Source organism: Haemorhous mexicanus, chromosome 4 (genome assembly GCF_027477595.1).
Source record: "Haemorhous mexicanus isolate bHaeMex1 chromosome 4, bHaeMex1.pri, whole genome shotgun sequence".
In the NCBI taxonomy this organism is placed as follows: Eukaryota; Metazoa; Chordata; class Aves; order Passeriformes; family Fringillidae; genus Haemorhous; species Haemorhous mexicanus.
Window position 1 is genome coordinate 44071078 of NC_082344.1, and position 27291 is coordinate 44098368.

At 38.0% G+C, this 27291-nt stretch overlaps 1 protein-coding gene across 3 annotated transcripts in view; it reads left to right on the top strand.

Moving 5' to 3' along the window:
* TENM3 (teneurin transmembrane protein 3) overlaps positions 1–27291 on the top strand; it is a 349238-nt gene that overhangs the window by 22385 nt on the left and 299562 nt on the right. For all 3 annotated transcript variants that reach the window (XM_059844573.1, XM_059844574.1, XM_059844575.1), the window contains exon 2: positions 14308–14610. In XM_059844573.1, coding sequence (XP_059700556.1) covers positions 14379–14610 — 232 coding nt within the window. In that variant the 5' untranslated portion in view covers positions 14308–14378. The remainder of the gene's footprint in view (positions 1–14307; positions 14611–27291) is intronic.

Sequence of the window (27291 nt, forward strand, 5' to 3'; positions counted from 1 at the left end):
TAATCCCAATGAGTTGATTAGTATTAGTATTAAAGGAGACCTTTTAACCCATAAAGTAATTACTAGATATATAAATTACCTAGTTATCTAAACAAATAATTTAATATCCATGGTAGCAAAATGAACTTGAAACAAAGATAGTAAGATTGTCTTGGGTAAAATGGATATGCAGTGGAAGGTAAGGCTTTTTGAACTCATTAATAGTTTTGCCTACCTAAAATACAGACTGTTTATAGTTTCCTCAAAATTGTTAGCTTCTAATGATACAGTCTTTAAAATTCTTTTGTTTCAGCAGGTCAAATTTAGTACTGTATTCTCTAAAGTTTCTTCTTTTTAAATTCTGTAATGTATTGAAGCTTATTATTATAAAACTGGAAAACTAGGAACTTGGATGCAGTGTGTAATAATTATGCCATGGTTTAGCATGTTGTTAGTGTCCTGTAACACACCACTCATCAGTTAGATGCTGTTGCCCAAATGAGAGCTTGTGTGGCTGCATCCATTATCACTGTTACTCTCTACTGTGAGCTACTGAAGACAAAGGTTCTGCATATGGAAAAAGTAGGGGAAAAGCAGTGCAAATCCACACTTCTCAGGGAACCATATTTTTAAAAATCTTCCAAAGCTTTTACAGTTCTCTTTGCTTTTAAAAACCGTTCCCCGTGGATAGGAAAGTGTGCTTTGAAGATACATTCTGAATCTGCTTAACTTAAAATGCACATGCCATAGATAATGAACTGAGACTTTCCTAGTGGTCCAGTTAATATTGTTATAACATTGTTGCGCTCCATAGAATGTATAAAAACATATAAGTATCTGTAATAATTCACTTAAGAGTGTTAAACAGAACTGCCAAGTGCCTGCCATTTTTGGTGTTAATTGTTCCTCTGGGTTGTGAGGGTGGAAATAAATGGGCAGGTGGGGAGGTGTTTCCATGAAGTCACCAGCATTCTGTGCCTTCCACTGCAGAGAGCATTGTGTTCACAATGGGTCTAGCATCTTACTTGATGTTGGTCCTCTTAGGGCTGTTTTTATATGCTTTATTGTAGCCTGCTTTAATTGCATCAGGCCCCAGCCTGGGTTTTAAGGTTTGCTTCAACACCTTCCCCAGCCTCAGGTGACACAAAGGGATCTTCCTGCTACCCAGTGACTACTACAGGGTGTCAGATGTTCCCTCTGTGTTTTGGGGGTCAGGCCAGGCAATAATTGCTCCACCACCTGGCAGCTGTTAAAACCAGACAGGTGAAGACAAGCCCAGACAGCTCTTGAGACCCTGTGCTGTCCAGTCAGTGCAAAGCCTCTGGCCTTTCACCAGCATTGACAAGAATCCTATTTATTATGCTACTTCATATATAGAAATAAAATTAGATTAAAGCTTTCTGAAATCATGAGCATCTGTCTTGTATTTTCTGTCTGAGAGAACTGTGTCGGTCAACACTACCAAATGCACTCAAAACAGACTGACTGAAGTCATAGCCGCAGGTCAGAAACTTAATGAAATCTAGCTAAGGAGGTTTTTTTTTTTTGGTTTTTTTTTTGTTTTTTTTTTTGTTTGTTTTTTTTTGTAATGCTAAAGCAGAGGAGATACAAGCAATAAACCAATGCTGTACTGCTTGTTCTCTCCAAACCCTGTCAGACCCTTTCTTGTTGCTCCCCCAGCCTCAGAACCATCCTGTGTGCTGCACCAAGGCCCAGCATCAGCAGGAGAGGGGTGGGATTATCCCAGGGGTGCTCAGGCCCGTTGGGCTGCAGAGCGCCGGGATCCAGGGTTGATCATCTTGGATGAGTGTTTGAATGAGAGTTTCTGCAAGGGGGAGAGGAGGGAAGGGATGGCTGTTGGAGTAGCTATTGTTCCTCATTTTGCTTTTTAAAAAGAACAGCTTTTCTTGTTTATTTTATTTCTTTAATTTTAAATAAATTTTAAACTGAATTTCTTGTAAGCATCTGCCAGATCCAGTTTGTCTCATCTTCAGTCCATAGGGAGAACATAGACTCCCTCAAAAGACTCCCAAGCCTTTTTTTCCCCTCTGGTTGCATGAAGACCCAGATTCTAGAATTTTATCACCAGGATTCAGGCAAATGTTAGCTTTGTGACTCTGAACTATGTCTCCTTTCACGAAGCCAAACTGCTTCATGATTTATGGATAAGGCATTCAGAAATTCAATTGAATTCAGAAATTGAGACTGACAGACTGCTTTCTAAGGAAACTGCATAGTGTCCTGTCTCAAGCATGGCATGGACTGAGCTGGTCTGTGCAAGTCTTCAGAACTGATATCCTGGTGAGGTCAGGTGCTACCTCATTAGTTTCTTATACTGTAGCTGTTAGTGAGTCACTGTGGCACGATGTGAGTCACTAATTTTACAATTCTGCAGGACAATCAGTGCACTTAAATCAGTGATATACCAGCCCATAGTGGTTTTGATGATCATGCCATGTTTTTGTGAAAGGTAAATAAATGCTTTAAACAGGACATGGAAGATGTAGAGTCACAGCAATGTTTTTGACTTGCTGATAGACAGTATTTCTCAGGCAGCAGCCCCTGATAAAATTGGCATCTTTGCCAAAAGCTTCTAATTTCTCCCTTCGGTACAGAGGAACATAGCCCTGAGGGAATAACAGGTAAGGAAACACAAAGCAATACATAATTATCAACATTTCACTATTTTTAGTGATGCTGGTTTTGTTGCCATAATAAATTTTATTTTAGTTGACTAAATAGATAAAAGAATTTGGAGGCAATTAATTTTATGTTTTTCTAGCTTCAAAGTCCAAAACCAGCATAGAATTTTTCTCCTCGATGTTATTTTGCACATTTTTCTAATGGCTTTGTAACCTATATAGAGTAACTACTGAAAACCTTAACTTACATAAGAACATTTCCTGCCTTTCCTGTCCCTCCAATGCTCCCTGGTGCTCTTGATTTGGTCACTTTTACCATAAATTCATGAAGAGACAATTAATCAGCACCTTGGTGGTTTGGAATATAAGGTTGCTGAAAGCACAGGGGAGTTACACTAGGTAGGTACATTTCCCAAGCTGTCTTGACTTAGGTTTGCTACATAGTGGGTTTTGTTACTTTAGATTTAAAAGAGTGCTACTAATAATACTTTCCCCATAGCCTGTCTTTCACTGGTGGTTTTTATTCATCTGTATTAAACATCTATTTTTATATGTACATGTATGTGCACATATACATTTCACCAACTTTGTAATGTTCAATTAAGCTTTTTAAGCATTCAGTAAGAGCTGCAAATGGCATAAGATCTGATGGGTATCTGTCTAATCATTTCACAGAGCTATAAAATATCTCTTAACTTTCCAATCTCTCTTTTACCTTCTTTATTCTAGTCTCCATCAGTGTATTTCAAACTCTGTAGAAGTCTGTCTTTCTCAGTTACAGCTGTGGTCTTTTTTCTGGGTTTTGTTGTTTGCACTGCTTGCTGATTGTTAGAATTCTTTGATTACATATACTTCTATTCAGTTATTTGGAGGCCCCAACTGACAAACAAGAATATTAAGATTTCCTTTATCTCTCCTGTTCTCCCATATGAAAGATAAACTCTTCCAGTACCAGCAAAGAACCTCTGTTAAGTCTTTCTGTTTCTGAAGCCTGCTTCTTGGAAGCCTCAATTAACTTCAACACAAAAATTATGTTACTAATCCTACCCGGCAGCTCTGTGCAGCACTACCAGGCAGCCTGGGTATGAATTGGAGGTGTGGAGTAGCACATTCATTGTTCCCAGCTGAATGAGCCCTCCCCAGAAGATGATTATGTCCAGAAATGATAGCTGAGCAGTCTGAACCCCTTCATTCACCCTGCTGGGTGTGCTCATCCTTTCACCTGGGTGCGTTAAGAGCTGATGATATTAATCAGAACGGCTCCAGTCTCAGAGCTTATCTACATCAGTGCTTTTAAAAGTGCACTCTTCTGTCAGCATTGCTGCATCTGCACAATAGATTTTGCTAGCTTAAGCTATGACTTCTAGTAAATTCAACTGTGCTGCCAGAATTTTTCAGTACTGACCAGATCTCTCAGTACTGCCTTTTAAAGCATGTTCTTGAGTTGTGCAAATACAGAGACAAGATTTTGATGCCATCAAGTTCAGATGCAGGTGTAAGGGATTTCCTTCTTTTCTAATGCCTGCATTTCTTCAGTCCTAGACCACCTCTCAGGATCAATTTTTTTCTAAAAGTTTTCTAAATTCTTCTGCACCTAGCTAATGTAGTTACAGAACTTCACCTTGGATTTCCTACTATTCTTGAGTTCTTCACTTTAGGAGAGACATGAGACCCTCTGCTGCATTGTGTAGATCAAGAAAGTTTCTGGACCCTTTCTTGTCATGCATCTCACGCCCTCTTTCTGTTTCCACAAAAGTGTCTCCAGTATCTAGACAATTCAGCAAAAAGTTAATGCTTGGAAGTACCTATACTGAAACTGATGTTTTTGCCCTTAAACACACAATAAGAAAATCACAAGTCGTTTCATGTTAAGTGTAAGGCCATGCAAAAGATGGATGATCCATTTTGTGTTTCATATTAAAAATGAATTATAAATATTTGAAACAGGATAGAAATTAAACTACCTGCTCATCCAACCATATGGACTTGTCTGAGGCATCTTGACTGTCACCATAGGAAAGATTCTCTTCCTTCTTCTGCTTGTGCCTTCTGGGTCCTGAAAATGAGTGGAAGCCTCCAGTATTCCTGGCTTTGTGTGCACCTCTGCTTGCTAAACTTACTTGAAATACAATTACATATTGTTTAGTTCTGGTGTGACTGACCTGTGGAACTGCTCTACAAACTCTTATTGGATCGAAAAGGGCTAAGTTGATAATTGGGAAATATTTTCATTATTCAGTTACAGTTAATTGTGCATGTGTTTGGAGACCAAATTTTCATTTATGTTGTTAATGATAGAAATAGCCCTTTCTTTAAAGGTCACCTTCAGATCTGTTGCTAAAGTAGATTGTTACTTTAATTAGAAGGATTTTTAATCAATGCGTGTACTGAGATATTCTGAGTATTAAATGAAGTGGTAATTTAAAGAATTTAAAGAAGCATAATATGAAGGTTCTCAGTACTTCCTGTAGAAGCTTGTGCTTGTTTTGCAAAGCTGGAATCATTTGGCAGTGAAGGACATTTTAAAGTTGAGACTTGGTTCTCTGACATGTGAGTGCAAGTGCTGTCACTGGGCTCTCCTGCAGCAGGTCGGCTTCATGTCCATGGTTGAAATTCGGCAGCATGTGGAAGCTCAGCCAGGTGCCCTACTCCTACTCCAGGGAAGGAGGAGGGCAGCAGGAGGTAGTTCTTTGTTCTACTTCCCCAGCTTCCTGAAGGAGGCTTTGAATTATTAAGGGTTAATTGTTCCTTAAGTGGTTACGAGGGAGGGTCTTGGTTGGTAGCCAGGTAGGGTCATGCCAGAGGAGGCTGTGTGGGCACTTCCAGAGAGCAGTGGGCTGCTTTGAACACAGTTGCTAATTACTGTGGGAAAATTTGTGTCTCACATAGTTAGCCAAAGAATTTATTTTAAAACTACGTTATTCTTTTGTTTGCCCTAATCAGAGTCTTAGGTCTGTTGAAACTGGAGACAAAACCTGGGAGGTAAGAGTGGAATGGGGTAATTACAGGACAAAAAGTTTTTGTATGACCTTTAAGGTAAGGCTAAAAATCTGATGCAATGAAAGGGATGCTTTGAAGGAGTTAGAACAGGGATTACAGAAAGGAAGTGATCCAGCAGGGCAAACAACCTCCAGCCTTTGCTGTCTGCTGATGTTGGATTGTGCTGAAGAAGAGACAGTTAGAGGTTGTGACAAGAGGACACAGCTTGTGCAGAGGGGGAAGCAGGAACCTGGGGAGTATAGAGGAACCCATGACAGCTGATACCATCTGAATAGATAGGATAGTTAAATACAGTAGTAGGGATTGCTAATGTGAACATAATCAAGTTAAGCAGTACTTTACTGCATCTTATGGTGGCATTTGTAAATAATATTTTCACTGCTTTATTAGGAGTAGTAAGTGAATGTTGTGACAGTATGAATATAGAGTACTCCTTTCTGTGGGGATTTTTCATTATGTTTTGGAATTTTCTTGTTTGTATCTCTGTGGTTTTGATTTGTTGCTATTTGAGAAGGTCAGCTGGGGGGGCAAGGGGATAACTTTGAACAAAACAGAGTTCTTGAGCACTAAAACAATTGTCAGTCTGCCTTACTAGTCATTCTGTATAGAGATGAGTCACTAAATGATTCTCCAGGTTACCAGGCTGCAACAGTACCCTCATTATGATGACACTGGAACTGAAAAATCTGGTTACCTGTCAGATCATAAGGGAAAGGAAAATCTTGTGAATGACTCCGGTTTATGTGGAATTTCAGTTTTCACTATGAGAAGCTGTACTTGGAAACCAAGGCTGATGCTGCCTGTGTATCCCATGTCATGCAACCAGAGCAATAGCTTCAGCACCTACACTTAGCTATTTTTTTTCTTCCTTCTCCCATGTGTCTGCAATGACATCTTTGTTACAGTTTCCTCAGGTTCTCCTTTCCTTTCCAGACACCTTCACAGTAACATTTTCAGCTCAGCCTTGTGACTGTATGCCCAGCTCTTGCATGTCACATGTAATATACTTCATTTCCCTTATAGTGACTTGAGAGATGTATTGTTTTTGAAACCTCACTACTGTCAAATTGTTTGAAATTAACTCTGAGTTGTTGAAGGGGGACTTGAAATGATCGACAGCCTCTTCACGTGGTGAAGCTGACATCCTGATAGCTTTGTTCTCCAGACAGAAATACAGAAATGACTGTGCTGTGCTCCCTGCTTGGGGACACAGGGACTGTAGCACCTTTGCTGATGTTCATGGTTTGTTATATGTTGTTCTTGTGTCAGATTACCCGTCCCTCTTGTTTTAGTTTTACAAAATCTCTAGGTTTCTGTATATTTGTTCCACAAGAAAAGAGGACTCTGTGGAAGAGCTCTGAGCAGGTGCAAAAGTGGATTTGGGAGACATGATTCAAGATGGAATTATGCTTGCATATATTAGGAAACCATTAAGATAGCTTGAGTCAAAACACAGTGACGGAAAAAGGGTGTGTAAAAGATGAGAAAGGAAGGAGATGATGGCATAAAGGATTAATTTCAAGTTTAAAGGAGTAGAGAGAAGTGCTTGGGCCTTTTTAGTTGCTGCTGAGTAATGAATTGCCCCGTGCTGACTCTACGAGTTTAATACTCGTAAGTATTAAACTTAGCTGAAGTAAATGAGTCACAAAGTTCTTCCCTTCTGAAGTTTTCTTTGTTCTCTTCCTCCACTTGTTTTTTCTCTTAAACTCTTTTCTCTTGCCAGGTTTGCTGTGTCACTTATCTTTCCCGGTGGTGCCATAATGAGCGCTACTGAGTGCTTTTCTATCCTCTTTGTGTCTTGAGCTTGTTTTTTTATTCATTTTTTCTTTATACTGCAGCATTTCTGCTCACTTAACTTCCTTTCCCTCTGTCTTTTCATCACATGTTCTCACCTCCTTTTTACTAAAGGAGCACACTGTGTTATTAGAGTCTTTTGGTCTTCGTGCTCCCTTTCGCACGTAGCTCTTTCAGCCCCTGAGATAAAACACTTTTTATACAAATTCCCCAAACTAGAGGTAGATGCTTCTCCTCAAGATCAGGGTTCATGAAAGTTCCTCCAAATGAGAAACTGAAGCTCTCAGTGTGACCTGGACTGAGTTCCTCTGAAGAGTCTGTTGCAGGTGGTGCAGTGTCTCAGCCCTCCCTCCTTGCAAGCTGTGGGTTTTCTGCAGGGCCTGCTTGGTGACTTAAAAACCAGCACAGCCCCAGGCTGCATCTGTGGGACCAGCTTGGGGGGGGTCATTTTCAGTTTTGTCTTAAGGTTTGTACACGTGCTGTGGAGAGGCTCCTGGCATGCAGAAATAGCTGTAGCTCCATCTCAAGTGCTGTTTATGTCCTCATACCCTCCCAGGAAAATGCAATCCTGAGGTGTGTTCCCTTGACTCCCATCATTTCATTGTGTCTTTCTCCCCATATGAGGGAAAGTATGAGGTGTTCTTTCCCTCTTTCCCTCAACTCCCAAGGATTTAAATTTTAAGTAATGGCATCAATATTGTTATACAAGCATCAATGTCTGTGAATAACCAGGATGCTGCAGAACTCTTTATCTTGCTGATCTTCCTGACTCTTATTGCAAGAAACTTCTGTAATGAGCACAGAGTACATTTATTTGTTGTTTATTCTGTCTCTAATGTAGTTAAGATTTTTAGATAGACTATGTAAAGTAACTTTTATATTAACATTACATCCTGTTGTGGTGGTAGATATAAGTGTTTTGTTCCTCTGACTGATGCAGAAAAATAGAAAATTGTTTTTAGTTGTCTTACTTATTACTCATTTTTTGCCTGCATGTTTTTGTTATGGGTTTTGTTGGGTTTTTTTTTTTGTTGGGATTTTTTGTTTGTTTTTTATTTGATTCTAAAATGTAGGGTGGGTTAGTGACTTCGGGAGGCTTCTTTTAAATTGTAGTTTGTGAACTGTCTGACAGGCCATCTGTTTCTCAGTCCCCCTTAGGAAGGCTGACTTGGGATACATTCTCTCTAGGTTCTATGCTGGAAGACAGACTTTTTATATTAAGTGAGTTTCTAGATATGATGACCTGAAATGTCCATGTATTAAGAGTCATCAGTTTGACTAATGGCACACCATAGCTACAGATCATCCTAAGCACCTCTTCAAAGTGTCATTTTTCCAGCTCAGTTGATTTCTGACATATCTCACTTTATCAGCCATTGAAGTGGAAATTTCATCACTCTTTTATGCTTTTTGAGTTTTTCTTAGTATTTGTTTGTAATAGGTTTTATGGGTGATTAGTTGTGTGAATTGTGAAGGTTTTTTTGTGGACAGAAGATTTTCTTAATTTTTGCATATTTTACCTCAGCTTTTTTATCTACCTGTTAAAACGTATCAGTTGAATTTTGCTTTGTTCTTCTGCTGTTAAAAGGCTGTGAAATACTATACCTAGTGTGATTTGTAACTAATGCAGTATTTACATTCGTTTAACCTGGTCAACAATTACAGGTACAAAGGAAATAATTATTTAATGAAAATAATGGCACTTGCAGACATGTGTCTCTTGAACAGCACTGCTTAGATGCTATTTTCAGCAACTGTTGTCAATGCTGACAATAGGCACTGTCTTAGCTTGCAGCCTGTAAAATCCTCTGCTCTTATTCCAGACAGAAGCTCAAGCCTGCTTCTTCTCCCAGGAATCTTAGGGTTCTTGTACTGCTTGTGTTTATGTAGAATCATGGGAGCAGATTTGGTCTCCATCTAAGCAAGTGTTCAGACTGTGCTTTCACCTAGGAGTCACTGTGGAAGGATCAATGACTCTTCATTTGTAATAATGGTAATTAATAACAAAAATAACTACCATTCAATAATAACGTAGGTCTCTGCAGCTGGGAATACTATGATTCTTTGGGATGTCTAAGTTTTTAGATTGAGATGTTGTGAGGGAAGTTTGTGGTGTGTAATATGTAAGTTCCTTCCCTGTCTCAGTTTTGCTGGCCTCGGGGAGGGAAGAAGGGCTCAGTTCCAGCAGCATGCTGCTTTCCTTGCTGCTGCTTCTCTTTGAGACTGAGGAGGAGCCTTTGTGCTTCCTTGTATTTCAAACTCTCTTACTGTTCTCTTGTAACAGAGAAATGTATAAATTTTATCTTTCCTTTTTTTGAATATTTTCTCTTCCAGCTCTGTATATTTAATCACTCTCATTATTCTTAGAATTAATTCCAGTTTTGCTTTGTATGTTTAGAAATGTCTAAAATGGATATAGATGTTGAAAGGGACTATAGTAGATCCATAAATCAACCTAAGCAATGACATAATCTTTTCTATACAAATATCTTGTCATATCGGTAATAAAAATATTTTATTTCTTACCTGTTTACTCTTTTGTGCTTCTGTAGATTCTTAGATATCAAAGGACATAAAATACTGAGGTATATTTAGACTTCTTAGTCAGGTACATTGATGTTCATTGAATCATGTTTAATGCTGGGAGAAGTTTCTCCAAGGGAGAGATGGGGAGGGAGCACTGTGTACCTTGGGCACGATTGCAATCCTGCTGCCAAACTGCAACAACCCTTTGAGGAACTCAGAGTTCAAGGTGTTGAATGAAATGCACTAATTTTCTGTAACATTTTAAATGCCTGCAGGCATGCTAAAGTTGTACCTGGGTGTTTTGATTAATCTGTAGCATGACCTTAATGCCTTTTTTGCATCTTTCCAATTTAAATATGTCTTTTCTGTGTTGCAGTATAGAACTTAAGTATCAAGTTTTTTTAATGAAAAAAGCTAAGTTACTGTGATTTGGTTTTTTTTTGTTGTTGTTGTTGTTTTTGTTTGGTTGGTTTTTTGTTTGGTTGGTTTTTTTTGTTTTTCACTACGTCAACTTTATTTCATGTTGCTGTAGATGACTAAGAGAAACTGATGAAAGGCTGTCCTGGTAAATTTTAAATGCAGTGTAAACTACACTAGTAGTCAGCTTTGTCTGTGTCTGAGACATCAGTCATTGAAGCTCCTGTGGTAGCTTAGACACTCATGTGGGAACATGCCTTGTGCTCAGTTTTAGTGTTTGCACTTGGTGTCTCTACAACACTTAGAATAAAAGAAGGAATTTTGATTGTTTATTTGTTTAATTATTAATTGCACATAACTTATCAGACTTGGTAATTAAATATTGTGCTAAAAGTGTTAATGATGGCAGAGGTCTACAATGTAGCCTGACTCATAAGGGAATGAGCTCTTTGATCCCAATGACCTGATAATAACAAGAATTGCTTCTCTGCTTCTTCTCTCCTAAATTAAGTTGAAAGAAATATTTAAGTGTTATTTTTAAAATGGTCATTTCCTCTTTATGATTTCAAGCTGATTTTACGATTTGGAGTGAGAGTGGGAAAGTAGATCCTGAGTGTGCAATCGGCTAAGCCGTGTAGAGAGCTGGGCTGAGCGTGAGTGTATGAGAGCTGACATGGCAGCTGGTGATCGGTGAGCACCCTCCCGTGGAATTCAGCCAGGAGCCCCTAACGCTGCAGAGATCACTGCAGAGGTCATGGGAGATCCCAATGCTCAGTGACACAGATGAGCATCCTCAGTTTTTACACTTTCGAAAGTATTGCACAGAAACTTGAAGTAGTGGCATGCACCAGTGAAATATTTTTTTTATTTTCTGCAGTCCATGCAGGCTGTTTCACGTTTGCACTGCAGTATAACACATGCAGCAGTACATGGCAGAGCTGAACTGGCATCCTTTTGTGAGTGTGTCAGTAGTTCAATAGCTTTGTAAATATTGCTCTGTGTAAATGACTTCATTTAGCTGGGGTGAAGCAACCTGATAGACCATAAATATTGACATATGAGCAAAAATTCTTTGCAGACGAAAGCCAGTGTTTCATAATACATCTCAAAATAAATTTATTCTCCTTGGTTTAAGATTTTAATCTGATTTTTTAAATTATTTGCTGTGCATTTGTCTATCTGCACCAAGACCCTGAGATGCAGCTTTAATGATGTAGGAAACAGAAAAAAAAGAAAAAAAAGACATATGATCAAATCTGTGCAGCAGTGGTTCATTTAAATCTGTGAAGATGTGAATGGGAAATCTTGTTAGTATTTTAGTAGTGATCTTTCAAAGAAAGGGGTTGAGTAGATGCAGTTAATGAGTTTGGTTTTTTTATTAAAGTAATTTTCTCAAAAATTGAAAATATTTCTCTCATTGGGTGTGAGAAGTGTTTTCTAGGGAAGAAGAAGGGGTGATTCATAATGTATCATTGATTCAAGTAAAGATGTAGTAAAGCCGTCTGCACGTCTCCTTTTGTCTGACTTGTCACTGCTGACTTACCCTACTTAAACATTAATTCTGATATTTGTTTCTGTGTTCTGCAAATATGTTTGTGTTCTTCCTTTCTGCTTGTTGTCTGATCACAGTAAAGAACATTTATTTGTAGACAGTTCTTTAAGATAGCTTTTATTCTGTCTTCTATTAGGTATGTGTATTAATTCACTGATAAACTAAATTCAGACACAAGCCTGAGGATGTTGTTTTCTAAGACTTGCTGAGACATACTATTAATTTTTAAAGTTAAAGGCTAATGAAAGTAAACAGGTGATTTGTATAGTGCCAGATTCAAAAAGATCATGCTCTTAAAACCTAAAAGGTTTGTTTTATTGTTTGTTTGGTTTGGTTTTTCTTTTTCAAAAATGCCCACAAATAATCCAGTAATCCTCATTATTCTGGCAGGATAATCACTGCTGAAGTGTCTCCATAAAGCAGTGCTGTTAAACACCAGCTTGTATTTTTTTAACCTTTTCATTCTTTGGCTTTCAAGGCAATATATAACCCAGAGAACTGCTTTTGGAAATTTTATTAAATTCATTGATTCCCATGAGAGGCAGATCAGTACTTCTTCATGCCACAGCATAGATTAAATCTTTGAGCATATCAGCTTGGTATAGTAGCAATGTGTTGTGCAAATAAGAGTTTGGGTTGTTGGTTTGGCTTTTGTCGTGCTTTTTTGTTGTTGTTTGGGGGGGGGGGGGGATTGTTGTGGTTTTTTTTAACATTATAAAAGATTTTGGAAACTTGTATAAAAATAAAAAATATTTCTTCTTTGATGGTGAATAGTCATGATGATGAATAGTGTGTCAGTTTTCCCAGGGTACAGTTTAGAGACACTAGGAATTAGTGGCCCTTTAAAGTCTTGACATGCTTAGATGAAAGGGGAGATAGGCTTTGCACTGCAAAGGAATTCCTGTGTGAATTTGTTAATAATTATTTCTAAACATCACAATTCAGTTTAGTATTAATAAAACACAGAGTTTATAATATGTCTAGTAAACTGATTTTTCCTGGAAAGTACTTGCATTTATTAGTAAATCAAATGTTTTAAAATCTGAGTGTTTCATATAAGCTAGAAAGATGTGCTGCTGCATGGGCATGCAAATATCTAAACAGTCATCAATTCAACAAACTTTGTGTTGTAAAACTTTTTCTTTTTTGATCATGTAAAATTTTCACTTAACCACTTAAAATTTGAAAATATAAAAGTAGATTGTTTCCTTAAATAGAAGTCTTTGGAGCTTTACTCTCGAGTCTAAACTGAGCTTCAGATAGGCCAAGAAATGGAAAAACCTTTTTGGAAAATTGCAAAACAAAATGATAAAGGACTGGCTCTTGTTCACAAACTTGAATTACGGCTCTTTAGTAAATTTGATACTCTCTGAAAATATTTTAAGGAGTGACAACTAATTAGTTTGATATTAAGTTTTAAATAAGTGTTGTAAAGCAGCCATATTTTTGCTGAAAAGAGTGCAAATGGAATTTGCTGCTGCTGTGTGATATGTGTTGCTGTGTGATATGCATATGCTTTCTCAGCTGCTTAAAGATGAAAATTATATTCTTAACTTTATTTTAGCACTTCTCTTTATAAAACAAAAGCAGAATTTCCAGGCTTTCTTTCTCTCAGGAATTTAGATATTTTGGTTGAGGGTGCAGGACCCAAGAAATTAAACTGAGATGTCTTGTTTTGAAAACTGAGAAGTCTTGTTTTGAAAACACGTGAATGAAATATCAAAGCAAAATAAATAGTAACAGAAATATGATTCTTACTGTAATATTACTTAAAAACTTGAGGGGAAAAAAATCCTATTTCTGACTGTCATTTGCAAATCAAATATTTTCTTACCTTCTAGCACAGCTTGCATAGAATATACTGCGTTGGATACACCTTCCTGTACATCACCTGTGTTGTTTTCATAGCTTGCTGTGAAATTATGTGTGCATGTTCTCTGATGAAAATAATTTTCTTAGAATAGCAATTGCAATAAAAATTACAGAAGTCTAAAAGTCTACAAAAAAAGTACGAAACCCCAAACATTAATACCACAAGTTTTCAACAAGCGGAAGAAAACCAGATTTGCCATTTAAGCATGCAAGCTTCTCAGACAAAGAAAAAACAGCCTACCTACAGATAGAACTTAGGCAACTAACACATTCCTAAAGCTGTTGTATCTGTTGTATAAAAATGAGTAATATTGTGTTGATGTTTTTTCACAAGAATTCTTTTGCTGATGTTTTAGAGCAGGGTAGCTCGTGCATGGAGCTCTGGCAAGTCTTACAGCGGTGCTTCTGACCCACTGCTGAGCAGATCTTTCTTTCTTTCCCTCTGTTCCAGACAGTTAGGGATCAATTACAGCCATTAGAGATCATTGTAACACATCAGTGGTTGTCTTTCTAATTTTATTATAGGTGAATGTAAGCTGAATGTAGAGAAGACTTGCCAATAAGCTGGACTGATGTGCCCAGAGAAGGAATGAAGTATGGATGTGAAGGAACGTAGGCCTTATTGCTCCCTGACAAAGAGCAGACGGGACAAGGAGCGTCGCTATACAAATTCTTCTGCAGAAAATGAGGAGTGCAGAGTGCCTACTCAGAAGTCTTACAGCTCCAGTGAAACCTTGAAAGCTTTTGATCATGATTCCTCTAGGTTGCTGTATGGAAACCGGGTAAAAGATTTGGTCCACAGAGAAGCAGATGAGTATACCAGACAAGGTAGGCAAGATGTTTGAATTCAGAGTGTATCATTCATTAGTTCCAAGGCATTCTTGCTGCAGGAAGAGAATGTTATTTCACCAGTTTCATCAGTTTTGGTAACACTCCACACACGTAGTACACTTCCCTGGTACCTCCCTAAACGTTTTACAAAGATGGGGAAGCATTGTGTACCATCTTTGGAATAAGTGATATGTGATGCACGGGAAGGAAATGGCCTGTGTTGGGCAGTAGGTCAGTGACAATATTGCAGAGTCGAGTGTGAAGCATTCAGGCCTTACAATTTAAAAATAGACCCCCAGTTATTTGACTCATTAATAGGTTGCCCAAAAATTTACCATTCCAGTATATCTAAAAATGTAAATAGTTTAAAAATTAATAGAAAAAATAGATAAATACAAGTGTTCCAAGAAGACCAAGCCCTATGAATAGATTTGTGGAAACATAGTATGTCTGGATGAGCAGAAAAGTAATTGATTAGCTCAGTGCTTTTACATTTTATCTTACAAGGGTAGTAAAAGAGCACTGCTCAGTAAGGTAAATTAGTTCACAATTTGTGCCTTTGGGTGTGTTGGATGATTTTTTTAGTGGTTATCTCTGATGTATAACCAGATGGTAATAGGTTGCTAAACTCACTGCTGAGTTTTTCAGTTCAGGGCTGGAGTGACATGAGAAGTCTAAATATCCATCAAGATGCTCAAAACTTGACTGAATATGGTTCTCTTGCACCTTACTGTAGGTGACTGTGCTTGAGCACAGAGTTTGGACAAGATGATCCCAAGAGGTCCCTTTAGATCTCAGGGATTCTGAGTGATTGAACTCAGCTCCAATTAGAGTTCAGCACTTATGCTGAACTTTTGGATTCAAAACTATACTGTCTGGAATTGATGCTTCTGCATTTCCACAACTAAGCTACTTAATGTAAAGAGAAAAAAAAAAAGTTATGAAATGTGTAGAGTACTTTAGCCCAGCTATCTAAAAGGATAAAGCTAGGCCAAGAGCTGTGTGAAACTATGACTCACTTTTCTGTTTAAGGCTATCTCCTGTTTTATGTGGAAACAAAAGTAGATTTAGAAATCTCACTCCTGGTGAGATAGTCCTTAGTTTTAATTTTAGAATATCTAAATCATTTTTTTCCATTGATGTTTTTTTCTCTGTTCCATTTAGAATAACTTTACATTAAAATTAGAGCTGGGCAGATGGTGTTGACTTCTTTGCCTACTAGTGTTTGCAAGGGAAATAAAAATATTTCTCTTATGCACATGTAACTGAGGCTTGCTGCTACTCTACTTTCTGCTGTTTATTTTTTGTTTCTGTGATGTGTTGAAACTTCAGGTTATCACCTTTTTCTAGTTTTTAAGTCATTAGTCACCTTGACATAATTACTTTAATGAGGTAAAATTGAGAGGAAGTTTTTAAAGATCTGTACTGTAGACACTGTCTTAGTACTAGGGATGAAATTATGTCAGAACAGGCACCATTTATTTACTGAATTAATAAACTATTGCCTTACTAGAATGTTATTCTTTTTTAAATGGCAATAACAAACTGGAAGAAGTTATGTGGTCTGGCATGTCACATAGGATGGTGCACTGGGGCTTCGTTTTTATTCCCTTTCACTTTCTTCAGAAAAGCGCACAGTATTTAGCTAATACATCTTACCCAATATGCAATAAATTCCATGTCTACAGGCCTAAAATGGCAGTCTAGGAAGGATCATACCCTCTCACCTTCCAGTGGTCTCAGCACTGTCTTCTGTGCCCATTTAATTTCCCTCATTGTCCTTTAAATTCTTTTTGTATGGCTTATTGGTTTCCTGTACTGCAGACCAGTTTGGCCCCTTTGGGGACTACCTGCAGGTGTGATAGGGTCAGGTGATAAAGGGCTTGCTTCAGGTAGTGTGTTCCTCATCTTTGACTGAGAATTTACAGCTTCTGGCATTGGGAGTATTTTGTGGAAAAGGTCCTCAAGGTCATTTCAAAGACTTTTAATAATATATAAAAGATGCTTCCCCGTCATTTTTTTTTCTCTCTACTTAGAAATAGTATGAGATTTGTGGCATTGTTGACAGTGTAATTGACAGCCTCCTAATTCAACAGGAAATTATTCTGTAAAGAAAAATGGCAACCTTTAATAAATACCTTTAATTAGGAATGAATTTTAAAAAATTAATCATGACCAGTGTTTCACTTTCTGCCCTGACTGTGTAAAACAACAATATGAAATTTCCAGTGTCAGCTGGAAAGTTACTGGAGCACTTATGCAAGATTCTCAAGTCTCTCAAATGTGGAGGAATTCAAATAATAAAATCATAGACTCTTCTGAGTTGGAAGAGACCTATCAGGATTTACTGAATTCAACTCCTGGCCTTGTGGAGGACACCCCAGGAGTCACACTGTGTGCTTGGGAGTCTTGTCCAAACTCTTCTTGAACTCTGTCAGGTTGGTGCTGCGACCACTTCCCTGGGGAGCCTGTTCCAGTGCCCAACCACCCTTTGGGTGAAAAACCTTTTCCTAATACCCAGCTTATACCACTCCTGACACAGCATCAGGCCATTCCCTTGTGTCCTGTCACTGGTCACCACAGAGAGGAAAGAGATCAGTGCCTGCCCCTCCTCTTCCTCTCACGAGGAAACTGTAGAGTGCTGTGAGGTCTCCTCTTCTCCAGGCTGAACAGACCAAGTGACCTCATCTGCTCCTCACACAGCTTCCCCTCAAGGCCTCCAACATCCTCGTTGCCCTCCTCTGGATGCTCTCCAACATCTTTCTTACACTGTGGCACCCAAACTGCCCCCAGCCCTGGGGGTGAGGCTGCCCCAGCTCAGAGCAGAGCAGGACAATGCCCTCCCTTGCCTGGCTGGCCATGCTGGGCATGAGGAAGGACAGGGTTGGCCCTCCTGGCTGCCGGGGCACTGCTGACTCATATTTAAATTGTCAGTATGTTTTTTCATGCCTGATATTTTAGGGTAAATCCCTGGAAAGCTTTCTGCTAGTGAATCAGAACTTTGCTGTCTCTTCTTCCAGAGTTGTTTCAGTACACGTTTTGTGCTTCCTCTTTCCCAAATTCCAGTGGTAAGAATTCAGAAAGGGATACTGCTATTGGAGATAAGTGTGCTTCATTTATGTTCTCTTTATTCCATGAGATGTTTTCTTGTGGAGAGGAGATTCTCCAATTGTCTGTTCCAGTCTAATGGTATTTTTCATCATGAATTGAATTTCTGTTGCTTTAGATTAATTACATAAATAGAAATATGAGCACAAAAATATATGTAATTGTCATTAAGATTCTCAAACCAACATTTAAAACATATTGTAAAGTATTTGAACATGAAATTATTATATAACTGGGGACTATCTTGTTACTTTTGAAAAGCAACTGACAGAACTAGAAGAGCAAGTGAGCTGTTTTAGGCAATTGGAACTACATCTAGGCAACATGCTTTCAGTTAACATTCATGACAGATAGGACCTAGTGCAGTCTCCTCTTTTTCTTCAGCCCCTTCACCTGTTACAAAACTGGTTTTGTTTTAAAAATTTTAGATGAGGATTATTTAGCCTACTATTTTTAGAACTTTTAAATTAGTTATTTATTTTCTCTTTGTTTATAAACCTCACAGGAGAGCCGTGTAAGTGAAGGCCATGAGCCTTTTTTTCTTAAAGTTGGTTTCAAGAAAGACACTCAATTTTCTATTACTTTGAGAAGATACCTAATCTCATGCTTGACAATGGCTGAAGCTCCATGAAAGACTCTACTTAAAAGGTGTGATATGATAGTCTTCTGTTTATGTGTTAGGGAAGAAGATGACCCCTGTTTTCATATACTTCAAAGTATCCAGCTATATAGGGCAGCCTGATTTAAATGTGTTTCTCTACTTGATTTAAATGTACTTCTCTAATTGAATTCAGCAACCTAAATGCTTGTAGTTAGACTGGGGCAATTGGTGAGGGGGAGATGATTTTTAAGGTTCCTCCCAAGCCAAACCATTCTCTGACTGAATCTATGATTGTGTATTGCTTTATACCCAAGTCTCTTGCTCAGTTCAAGATTAAATCTGACAGTATGAAGTTGAATTTCTCTGTTGTACAGAGAAAAGTTCCTGTGTTTAGAAATTTTATACCACTTCCTGTATGAAGTAATATAAAGTGATAGTACATAGGAGGCTACTATGGAAAAATATGGCATGACTGCAGTGTGGGTGAGAGGATGGTAGAAATACAGAAAGTAAGCAGTATTTTTAAAATTGCATTTGGAAAAAAAAATTGAAGTAATACTTTAGTAATATTCATATAATTGAGAAAAGATCATTAATCAAACCTGGACTCACAATAACTGAAAAACTTTGTTTTTATCTATTTAGTAAGAAAATGCAGGCATGCAAAAACTGTGTTTTATTCACCATTGGATGCATGTTAAAGGGAAGAGGGGGCTATTAAATACCTCTCAAGTAGTCGCTGTTCCATTTCAAAGACTTGTGTATTTGCAGAACAGTGTAGTGGTCCTACAGAGAGATCCATGTATCATGTCAGTGAGATTTTGCACAGGAACAGAAGCTGACCCACATGCAAGGGTGGCAGAATTCAGTGCAGGTTTGTGCATGTTCGTTTTTTCTTACAATATCCTCTCAGCTCTGTTTGCAAACTGTGTAAATTGGAAATCTGAGTTGTAGGACACCTTTTTCTATTAGAAAACCCGAGGAGGTAGTGGAGGTTTTGTTAAATTTTTACTCTTTGGATGTTTGAGTCAAATATGATTTAGACTGCGGGTAAAGTTATTTGGTCTTCTTAGATGGCAATGAGAATGACCTCATTGTGTTCATCAATCAGAACAGTTCACTGTCAGCCAAGTCTCAAGATCAATTTAATTGCATTCTATCCCTTTCAGTTTTGCTGGAGAAACCACTCCTATGCATAGTTTTATACCTTTACTATTCTGGAATACTTAAGTGCCTAAATTAGATTAAATGCCCTTTATACCTTCTTGAAGCTCCTAGAAGAGAGGGCAAATGTACCAAATAAGTAAAGAAAAAGATTCCTTTCCTTCACAGTGTGCTGGACAGCTCACTCCTGGGTGCTAAAAAGTAGAGCCATGTGCTGTATGTTACAGTGTGTGCATCTATCTCAGCTATTGTTCAACTGCTATTCCCATGAAAATTAGATTTAGGTGCTAGAAAAATATCACTATTCAGGAAAAGAGGGATCTGAAACTGATATACGTGCTTTGACAATTTTATTTTATTACATAAGATATTAAATACTGTCAAGGATATGTTTTTAAGACCTTAGAAACGGGTTCCTTAATTGGAACTACTATCCTAATATGACTCCAAAGTCTATTGCTTTAAATACTAGCTGCCCAAAATGAATTATTTGGATAGCACAATGTATAATCTATTTAGTCACCGTAAATGTCAGCTGTAGGATGAAAGGATTTAAATGGTTATGTTTTTAAACCTAAGGCTTGAGTAATTTTACCTGTCCGAAGCAGTGGAATGATAGATACCTGAGAACATTTTGGCTTTCCACTCCCTGGGCTTTACTGATGAGCTCAATTTGCCTATTGGGTAGGCAAGTGCTTCTCAGTAGAACTGCATCAGCTTGCTTTGCAAGGTATTTATATGAGGGTATGAAATAATATATTAGTGACTTTGTGATCCCCCAATGAGCAAATTAATTACCATTCAGTGACACGGCAAGCGCTGTCTCTCAAAATCCAAGGCAGATATTAGAATTGGTGTTTTATGCTTCCTGGCTGCAGTGCAAGATGTGTCCTGATTGTCATCATGACAGATCCTTTTTTGTTATGCTGAAACATGGCCACCTGCAGTGTCTGCCTGATTTCAGTGGGAAACTTCTGTAAGCAGCATACGGTGCCAGTATGCTCTGGATAAATTTGTGGCCTTGAGCTAAGCACATAACCTTCTGCCAGAGGTGGTGTTTTTCTTTTTTACCTTGTGTAATACAGGAATAATAACACCTACCTACCTCACAGGCATTGGGGGAAGATTAATTAGTTTATGTTTGCAAAATGCTTTGAAGATGAAAAGCACTGTAAGTGCTAAGTAGTATTATAATCTCTCATTGTTATACTAGTAACTTCTTAAAGCAACAATAAGAAGTTAATTGGTTTTCAGGTTCCAGGTGATAAGGATATGTTGACTTTTAAAGTTATTCTATTAGCTGCAAAGTGGCATGAAGAAAAACATTTCACTTTTATTTGATTAGGAGTATATTTAGTTCACGCTCAGTGATATGCACGCATGCTCTAAGGTATTCATCGAGGTGAAATTGGCCCCTTGTGGGGCATGGCCTGTAGATGAGGTACAGATCTAGAGACAAAGGGTAATTGAGATTCTCCTGGGAGAAATCAGCCTTGGTTATTGGCAGCACACTGCTTGTTCAGGCAGTTCTACGCAGACACTGCAAGTCCATAGAGTAGAAACCTTGTCTTCAACTAGTCCAGTTTCAAAATAGGAGAATTAAGTTCTTGATCATAATGATTAAGAATTTATAAGGTGACCAAGAGGCCTTCACAAGGATTTTCAGCCTCATGGAAAGGAAGATAATGTAGAGGGTCTGTAAGTGCTTTTATACCTTTCCATAGCTCATATACGGAGATGTATGTGCTGCTTCTGTTCATAATAAAAACTAAACGGTGGACTGGGGAGATGAATGGATCCCATGCATGGCTATAAAAGATGACTTCAGTATGTTAACATCTACAGAGAGGATAAAGCTCGAGCAGTGTGCAGTTAGAGATGGGATGAGGAGAGGAATGAAAGAAGCTGAGTCCTGTCTCTCCTGTCTGTTGATTTAGTGCTTAGGGCTGAGAGTGAGGGCTGGAGGCCAAGCTATGAGTGATTGCTTATTCCATCACTGGCAAATAAATGCATAAAGTGAAGCAGAGATGTAAAATGGGGGTAATTTCTCAGAAAGTTCCTTGATGCTTTTTGAAATTAGTTTGTAAAGTGTCAACTTACAGGCTTGAGAGCCAGTACTCGGTGTTACTGAGCTTATTAGAACCAAAAGAGGAAATGGCAGAGGCAAGGGAGCACATTTACTCCAAGCTTTGTTTTTCTGCCTTTTTTTTTTTTTTTTTTTTTTTAGTACCATAAATATTGCTGAGTTGTAAATCTTTTCATGTCTTCAGCATAATGGACGCTTTGCTAGAAAATCTAAATTAAAACATTGCTACACTACATTTATTGTGGGGGTTCACAGAGTGGAAAGCCTTTTGGGGGATTGTGACGGGAAGTGTGAGCGATAGAGGGAATAAGAGGTTTTCATTTCTGCCGAAACTTTTGGGTCACTATTCTGTGTTATTGCTTCCATTTAGCTACAGCAGTGGTCTGAGCACTTCTTTCTGTCCATGCAAGAAGAGTCAATTCCCATACAAGTACAATACTTCTGTATGAAATTCCACAAACTGAAATGTATGGGTGGCTTCAAATAGGCACATTGGGGTTTTACTTTTTACTTTGTACCAGTTCCTAGCCTGTAGAACTAATTGAATTTTCTACCATGCTGAGAGGCATACCCCTCTGGGTCTGGTCCATCTGGTCACTTGTGGTGGCAAATATGCTTTTCCCTCATGGAAAGGCATAAATAATGGTAGAGTTTTCTCACCCCCTGTATGTAGGAATAGCAGTAAACCTGAGCTCCAGTTTGTGTGCTTCATGCTGCCTCCCTCTTCCTCACCTTCCTTTCCCGTGTCAAGCTGTATGTCATGTCATTAGCACCATACCGGCCCTAATGTGGCAGTTCATACCTGTCAGATCTGTCTTTGTAGGCTCCTTGCAGAATGGATATCCATCATCTCTACACTGCTTACCCTTGGGTCACATTTTCTTCACATCTATCAAATTTAGGCTTTTTGTAATTCTTATTTTGTAATAAATGGATGCTCAAATGTTGATGTTTTGGTCCCAGGATCCAAAGATTAAGAGGGATGCCTAAACTGTCTATACTGTCATTCTGCTTGTGATCAAGATGTGTTTGCTGCTACTCATGGAATTGTATTTCTTTTCTAAATCCACAAATCCTTTTTTTTTTCACCTCTTGCAGCCCGTGATTGGAACAGCTGTGCTAGATTCTCTTAATTTAGTTTGTATATTGTATAATCATAGTCATAAAATTAGATTTTAATCTAAAATCCCCAAATTTGGAACCATAATGTTTAAATTATTAGTTCATTTAGGGGAACATGTTTGCTTTACAGCTTTGAATTGTGCAGTTCTGAAATTATCTTCAGCTGGCTTTAATCTTACTCTGTGGCAACTTCAGATGGGCTTGATGAACAGCTCTTTATCCTTATACTGGTTTAAGAAGTGCTTCTTATATTCTAGTCTGAGGATTAGGACTGTAGATCCCCCACCACCTCAAGCCTAACAGGGAATAAAATTATGAGTTTCCCATACCTCACAGGAGAGCCTGTGTGTATGAACCATCATTTGGTAGACCAGTGACTAGAAAATGACTTTGTTTCATACACATGAATTCTTCCCTACATCTGAAAATGAAAACTTTCCCAGGCTATCTTTTCAATTAATGTTTCCTTGTGATTCTGTAGTAACAAAAACACGTATCAAGTTTGAAATGCTGTATTTCCTGCAAATATGCAAATATATGTGTAAATTTTTCTCAATAATTGACTTGGGGTTTAAGTCTTGCATAAAGCTCTTCTATCAAGAGTAACACAATAAGTAGAGCTCGGAGAATTTACAGTATCTGGCACTAATCTTTGCAGAAGTCACCAAGACCATGACTTATGTTCCCAAATGCTTTTAAAAGTCCATAAGGAATGTGAGAACTGTGATTAATATTTGTTGAGAATAATGAGCATTTGAAAATTATATGCACACTTGATGAGATTTAATGTATTTCAGTGTTCTTTGTTATTATGTAGTTTACTGGATACATTAGAGAAGCAACTGTCTTTCATATGAATCTTACAGCTCCACTCTAAATCAGATGATGACAAGAAAAGGAGGTTAAGATGGAAAAGTGAATAGAGGAGAAAGGTCAAGAAAAAGAGATTAAAAGGTGACAAGGAAGATGGTTGCGATGAGTGAGAAGAAAAACACAGGAATTAAGAACAGGAGGAAAATGTGATACAGTGGATTAGGATGGTTTAAATTTCACAGATAATTTGCACAAAAGCAAAAATCAGGCTGAGGTAATAACAACAAAATATCACACCAAATCAATAAGAAAATGTTAGCATAGGCAAAGCTCATTACTTGTCAGTGTTCACTGCAGTTTCTTGCATCCTAGCGGACAGAATTCCGCATGTACAGCTTTGAAAACTCCCTTTTACTAAATATATTGTGAAGTTTGTGTGACAGAATGGATGTATCACATTTGTTTATTTCTCTCAAGACATTTCCTTACAAGTGACCTTATTCTAAGTATGAGCCCTGCATAAAGAGCTTCAATAGGTGGAATGTATCCCCTACATAGTGTCTTAATATGAAATAAAAAGGAAGTAAGTACTTTTCCCATATCAGAGTAGCAGAAAATGGTATGGTCCTTGCAGGAACACTTTGATACCAGTGCTGCTTATACAATAAGCTTAAATAATAAATGTTCTATTATTGAGGATGTATTTGTATGCTGTAATCTACAGGCAGAAAAGAAAAACTAGAGAAAGATCTTTTTCCTCATTTGCTTTCTGTCGCAGTGAGGGAGGCTCGGGTCATCTCAATATGAGAATCAGCAAGCTTTGTTTATTGATTAGAGCATCAGACATTTATGCACAACAAGTAATAAGCTCATGCATATTCTGTAAGCTAAGCAGTCTATTGGTTATTCTTACTTCCTCATTCTTTACAACTTAAATCTCTTTTTTCTCATGCCTTGCTCTCAGCTACATCATCTTGCTATCAGACTCCAGCTATACCCACGGCCACTGCGGCCTTGCAGGTGCAGAGACTCAGATTAGCTGGGTCTGGTACTTTTCCGTAGCTATCATGTCTCCACAGCTTTCTAAAGAAATGAAACTATTTTTAATTGAAAAGAAAAATTAGGATTAAGTAGCAAGTCAAGGAAATGTAAGGGAGAAGTTTGGTTCTCCAAAGGACCATGATCATTGTTTTGCATCTGTACAGCTTTAGATGTTTCACAGTTTTACCAAGATTGGTATAAGTATTTTTGTCATGCATTATCACATAGCAATTATAGGTAAAATGTGCTTGATTTTTGATTGCCTCAAATGTGTTCTAGGCAGGTAGAAAAAGGTAAAATACAAAGGAAGGATAGATTAGAAAAGGGGACTGACGAGTAATGAATGATGCAGAGAGGCAGATATGGTGTGAAACGTTATGACGAGCCAAACTGAACAGAATTTAAAGTATGAACTTGGGTATGTTTGGGACCTCTGCCTTTTTGGTACTGTGTCCGAACTGTTAGGACAAAACCAAAGTCAGCAAAGACACTCACGCTATAATTCCTCTGTTTAAAAGCTAGGGTAGTTGGGTGCGTTTTTATGCTAACTAGGCAGGTGCTTTGGAGGCTTTTCATGTTTTTTTTTTCCTATGGTCTATTGTTGCTAAAACCTGACTTGTCAATTTATCAGTGGTTGATGAATTAGTAAGGAGATGCTGACAAATTTTCTTTTGGCAACTTTTATTCATTCCTTCTGTTTGATTCTTTCTCCTTTCATGGTTTTTAAGATAATATCTCTGTGTCTATATTTAGTATAGATCCAACTTGAAGCAGACACTGACAACTGAAGAACCGTGGGACCTTTTCTTTTGTTTAGTAGTCCTCTTCAAAAACCCATTTCCACAGATAACATTTCCAAATTGAAGCTTAAGTTGTTATGGAGGTCTTTGAAGGACTTCCTCAAAATAGGACAGGGAAACAAATGTAGCACAAGTGCAGCAAGTTTCTATTTAATTCCAGCTTTAACTTACAGCTTTATAAAGAATTACACAGTTTCTGTGTATGTCAAACTTTCTTATAGCAGTATTTGATTAAACTGAAAAAAAAGACACATTTCTAGATGATGTAGCCTGTGTGAGTCTGGCAGAGAAATATATACATGCACGTTATCTTTTAATAATAATAATTGTATATATAGACTTACATGTATTGAAAGCATGCAAAAACTCCTTTTTTGCATAAGTGATGGAGTTAAGGAGGTGCACCAATCCTATGTGGATCACTTCTTACACAGAAAGTTGCAACCTAACAGATAGGCATTGCTTCCTAAAGTTGCAACATAATAGGCAGGCTTGTGCTTCCTAAAGCACAAGCTTTAGGTAGTTATTTTAGAGTTGTTAATTAACTAGTTTTGCTTTTGTCTGCACTAATGTTGGCTGTCAACAATCTTCACAATACCCATAAATTGATATTCCTGCCCAGGAGAAATGCAGCATCTAATAGTTGAGTGGTAGTAAACAACATTATTGACAGTTTTTAAAACTTAGCTTTCTGACATATCATCCCAAATAGTCCAAAACCCTCAAATGTGTCTCCAGAGCAAGTCTCCTTGAAATGTTGTGTTTAATTTTGTTTCTAATTTTCACATCATACTTTTTTAAAGGAATGGAAAAAAACCCACAAAGCATTATGCTACCTGTTTATTCTGTACCTCCATTTTTTTTTTCTCAAGAATAGGTTCATTACAATAGCCAAGCTGTGTTTAAGTCTTTATGAACTCTTGAGGCACTTAGTGTCAGTGGGAGAAATTGCAAATGTTAAAGAAACCATGTGAGTAAATCCCTCACATGAAAATCATTCTGGAAAGATGAGTTAGAAACTCTGAACACAAGAAGAACATCCTCACTTCATGCTCTTTTTTCTCACTGAGCTCATATAACCTCTTTCTCAGCTTTTAATTAGATTTCATGGTTTTGTCCATTATCAGGTAAAAGCTCCCAACTAGTCTGCTACCCACTAGGTCTGCATCTCAGCTGTATTCAGCTTCCCCTGGATCCTGGAAGATTTCCTGTTTTCATTGTTCAGAAACCTTAAGGCGATAAAAAAATTTTCTATCACATGCGTGATTTCCTTTGGGATTTGAATTTTTGAATTTCTACAGAAATAAACATTTTATTTTTCCATGTCAACTTCTCACTTAGGTTTTGTGGGTTGTTTGGAGTTCGTTTTGTTTTTTTTTTTCATTTGTGTAGGCAACTTACATGGACTACAATCCTCTTAGTGAAGCTCTTAGGGAGGCTTTAGGTCAGAAGATTATGTAGCCTGATGATTCTAAAGCTGTTACAGCATTTCTGGGCTATGTTGTAAAACTTCTGAGTGTAGTGAAAAGCTCTAATATACTGAATGGGATGAGAGGGCAGTATTCAAACATTCCCTCTTTTCTGTTTTGGCTGTGCATTGTCATTTTGTGAGGTTTTTTACCATTCACAAAAGAGGGGGAAAGAAGATATTTTACGTGGAGATAGGACGTTGTAAATGTCAAGTTAAAAATCCATGACTAGATGGGAGGTGGTATGTTATGCCTGATTCCAAGTCTCCTGTGGAGCTCCTGAAGATGTTCTGGAATGCCTCAGGTGCTTTCACTTAGGTGCTTATGACGAAAAAAGAAGTATGTGTGTATCAGTCTTTTCAAACTGCTGTGCCTGAGTGCAGGGGCACTTTTGCAGTGGGAGGAGCAGGAGCTGTGTGCAGCAGGCTGCTGGGGGAGCTGCAGGGTGTGATGCTCTCCTGCTGCTGCAGCTGC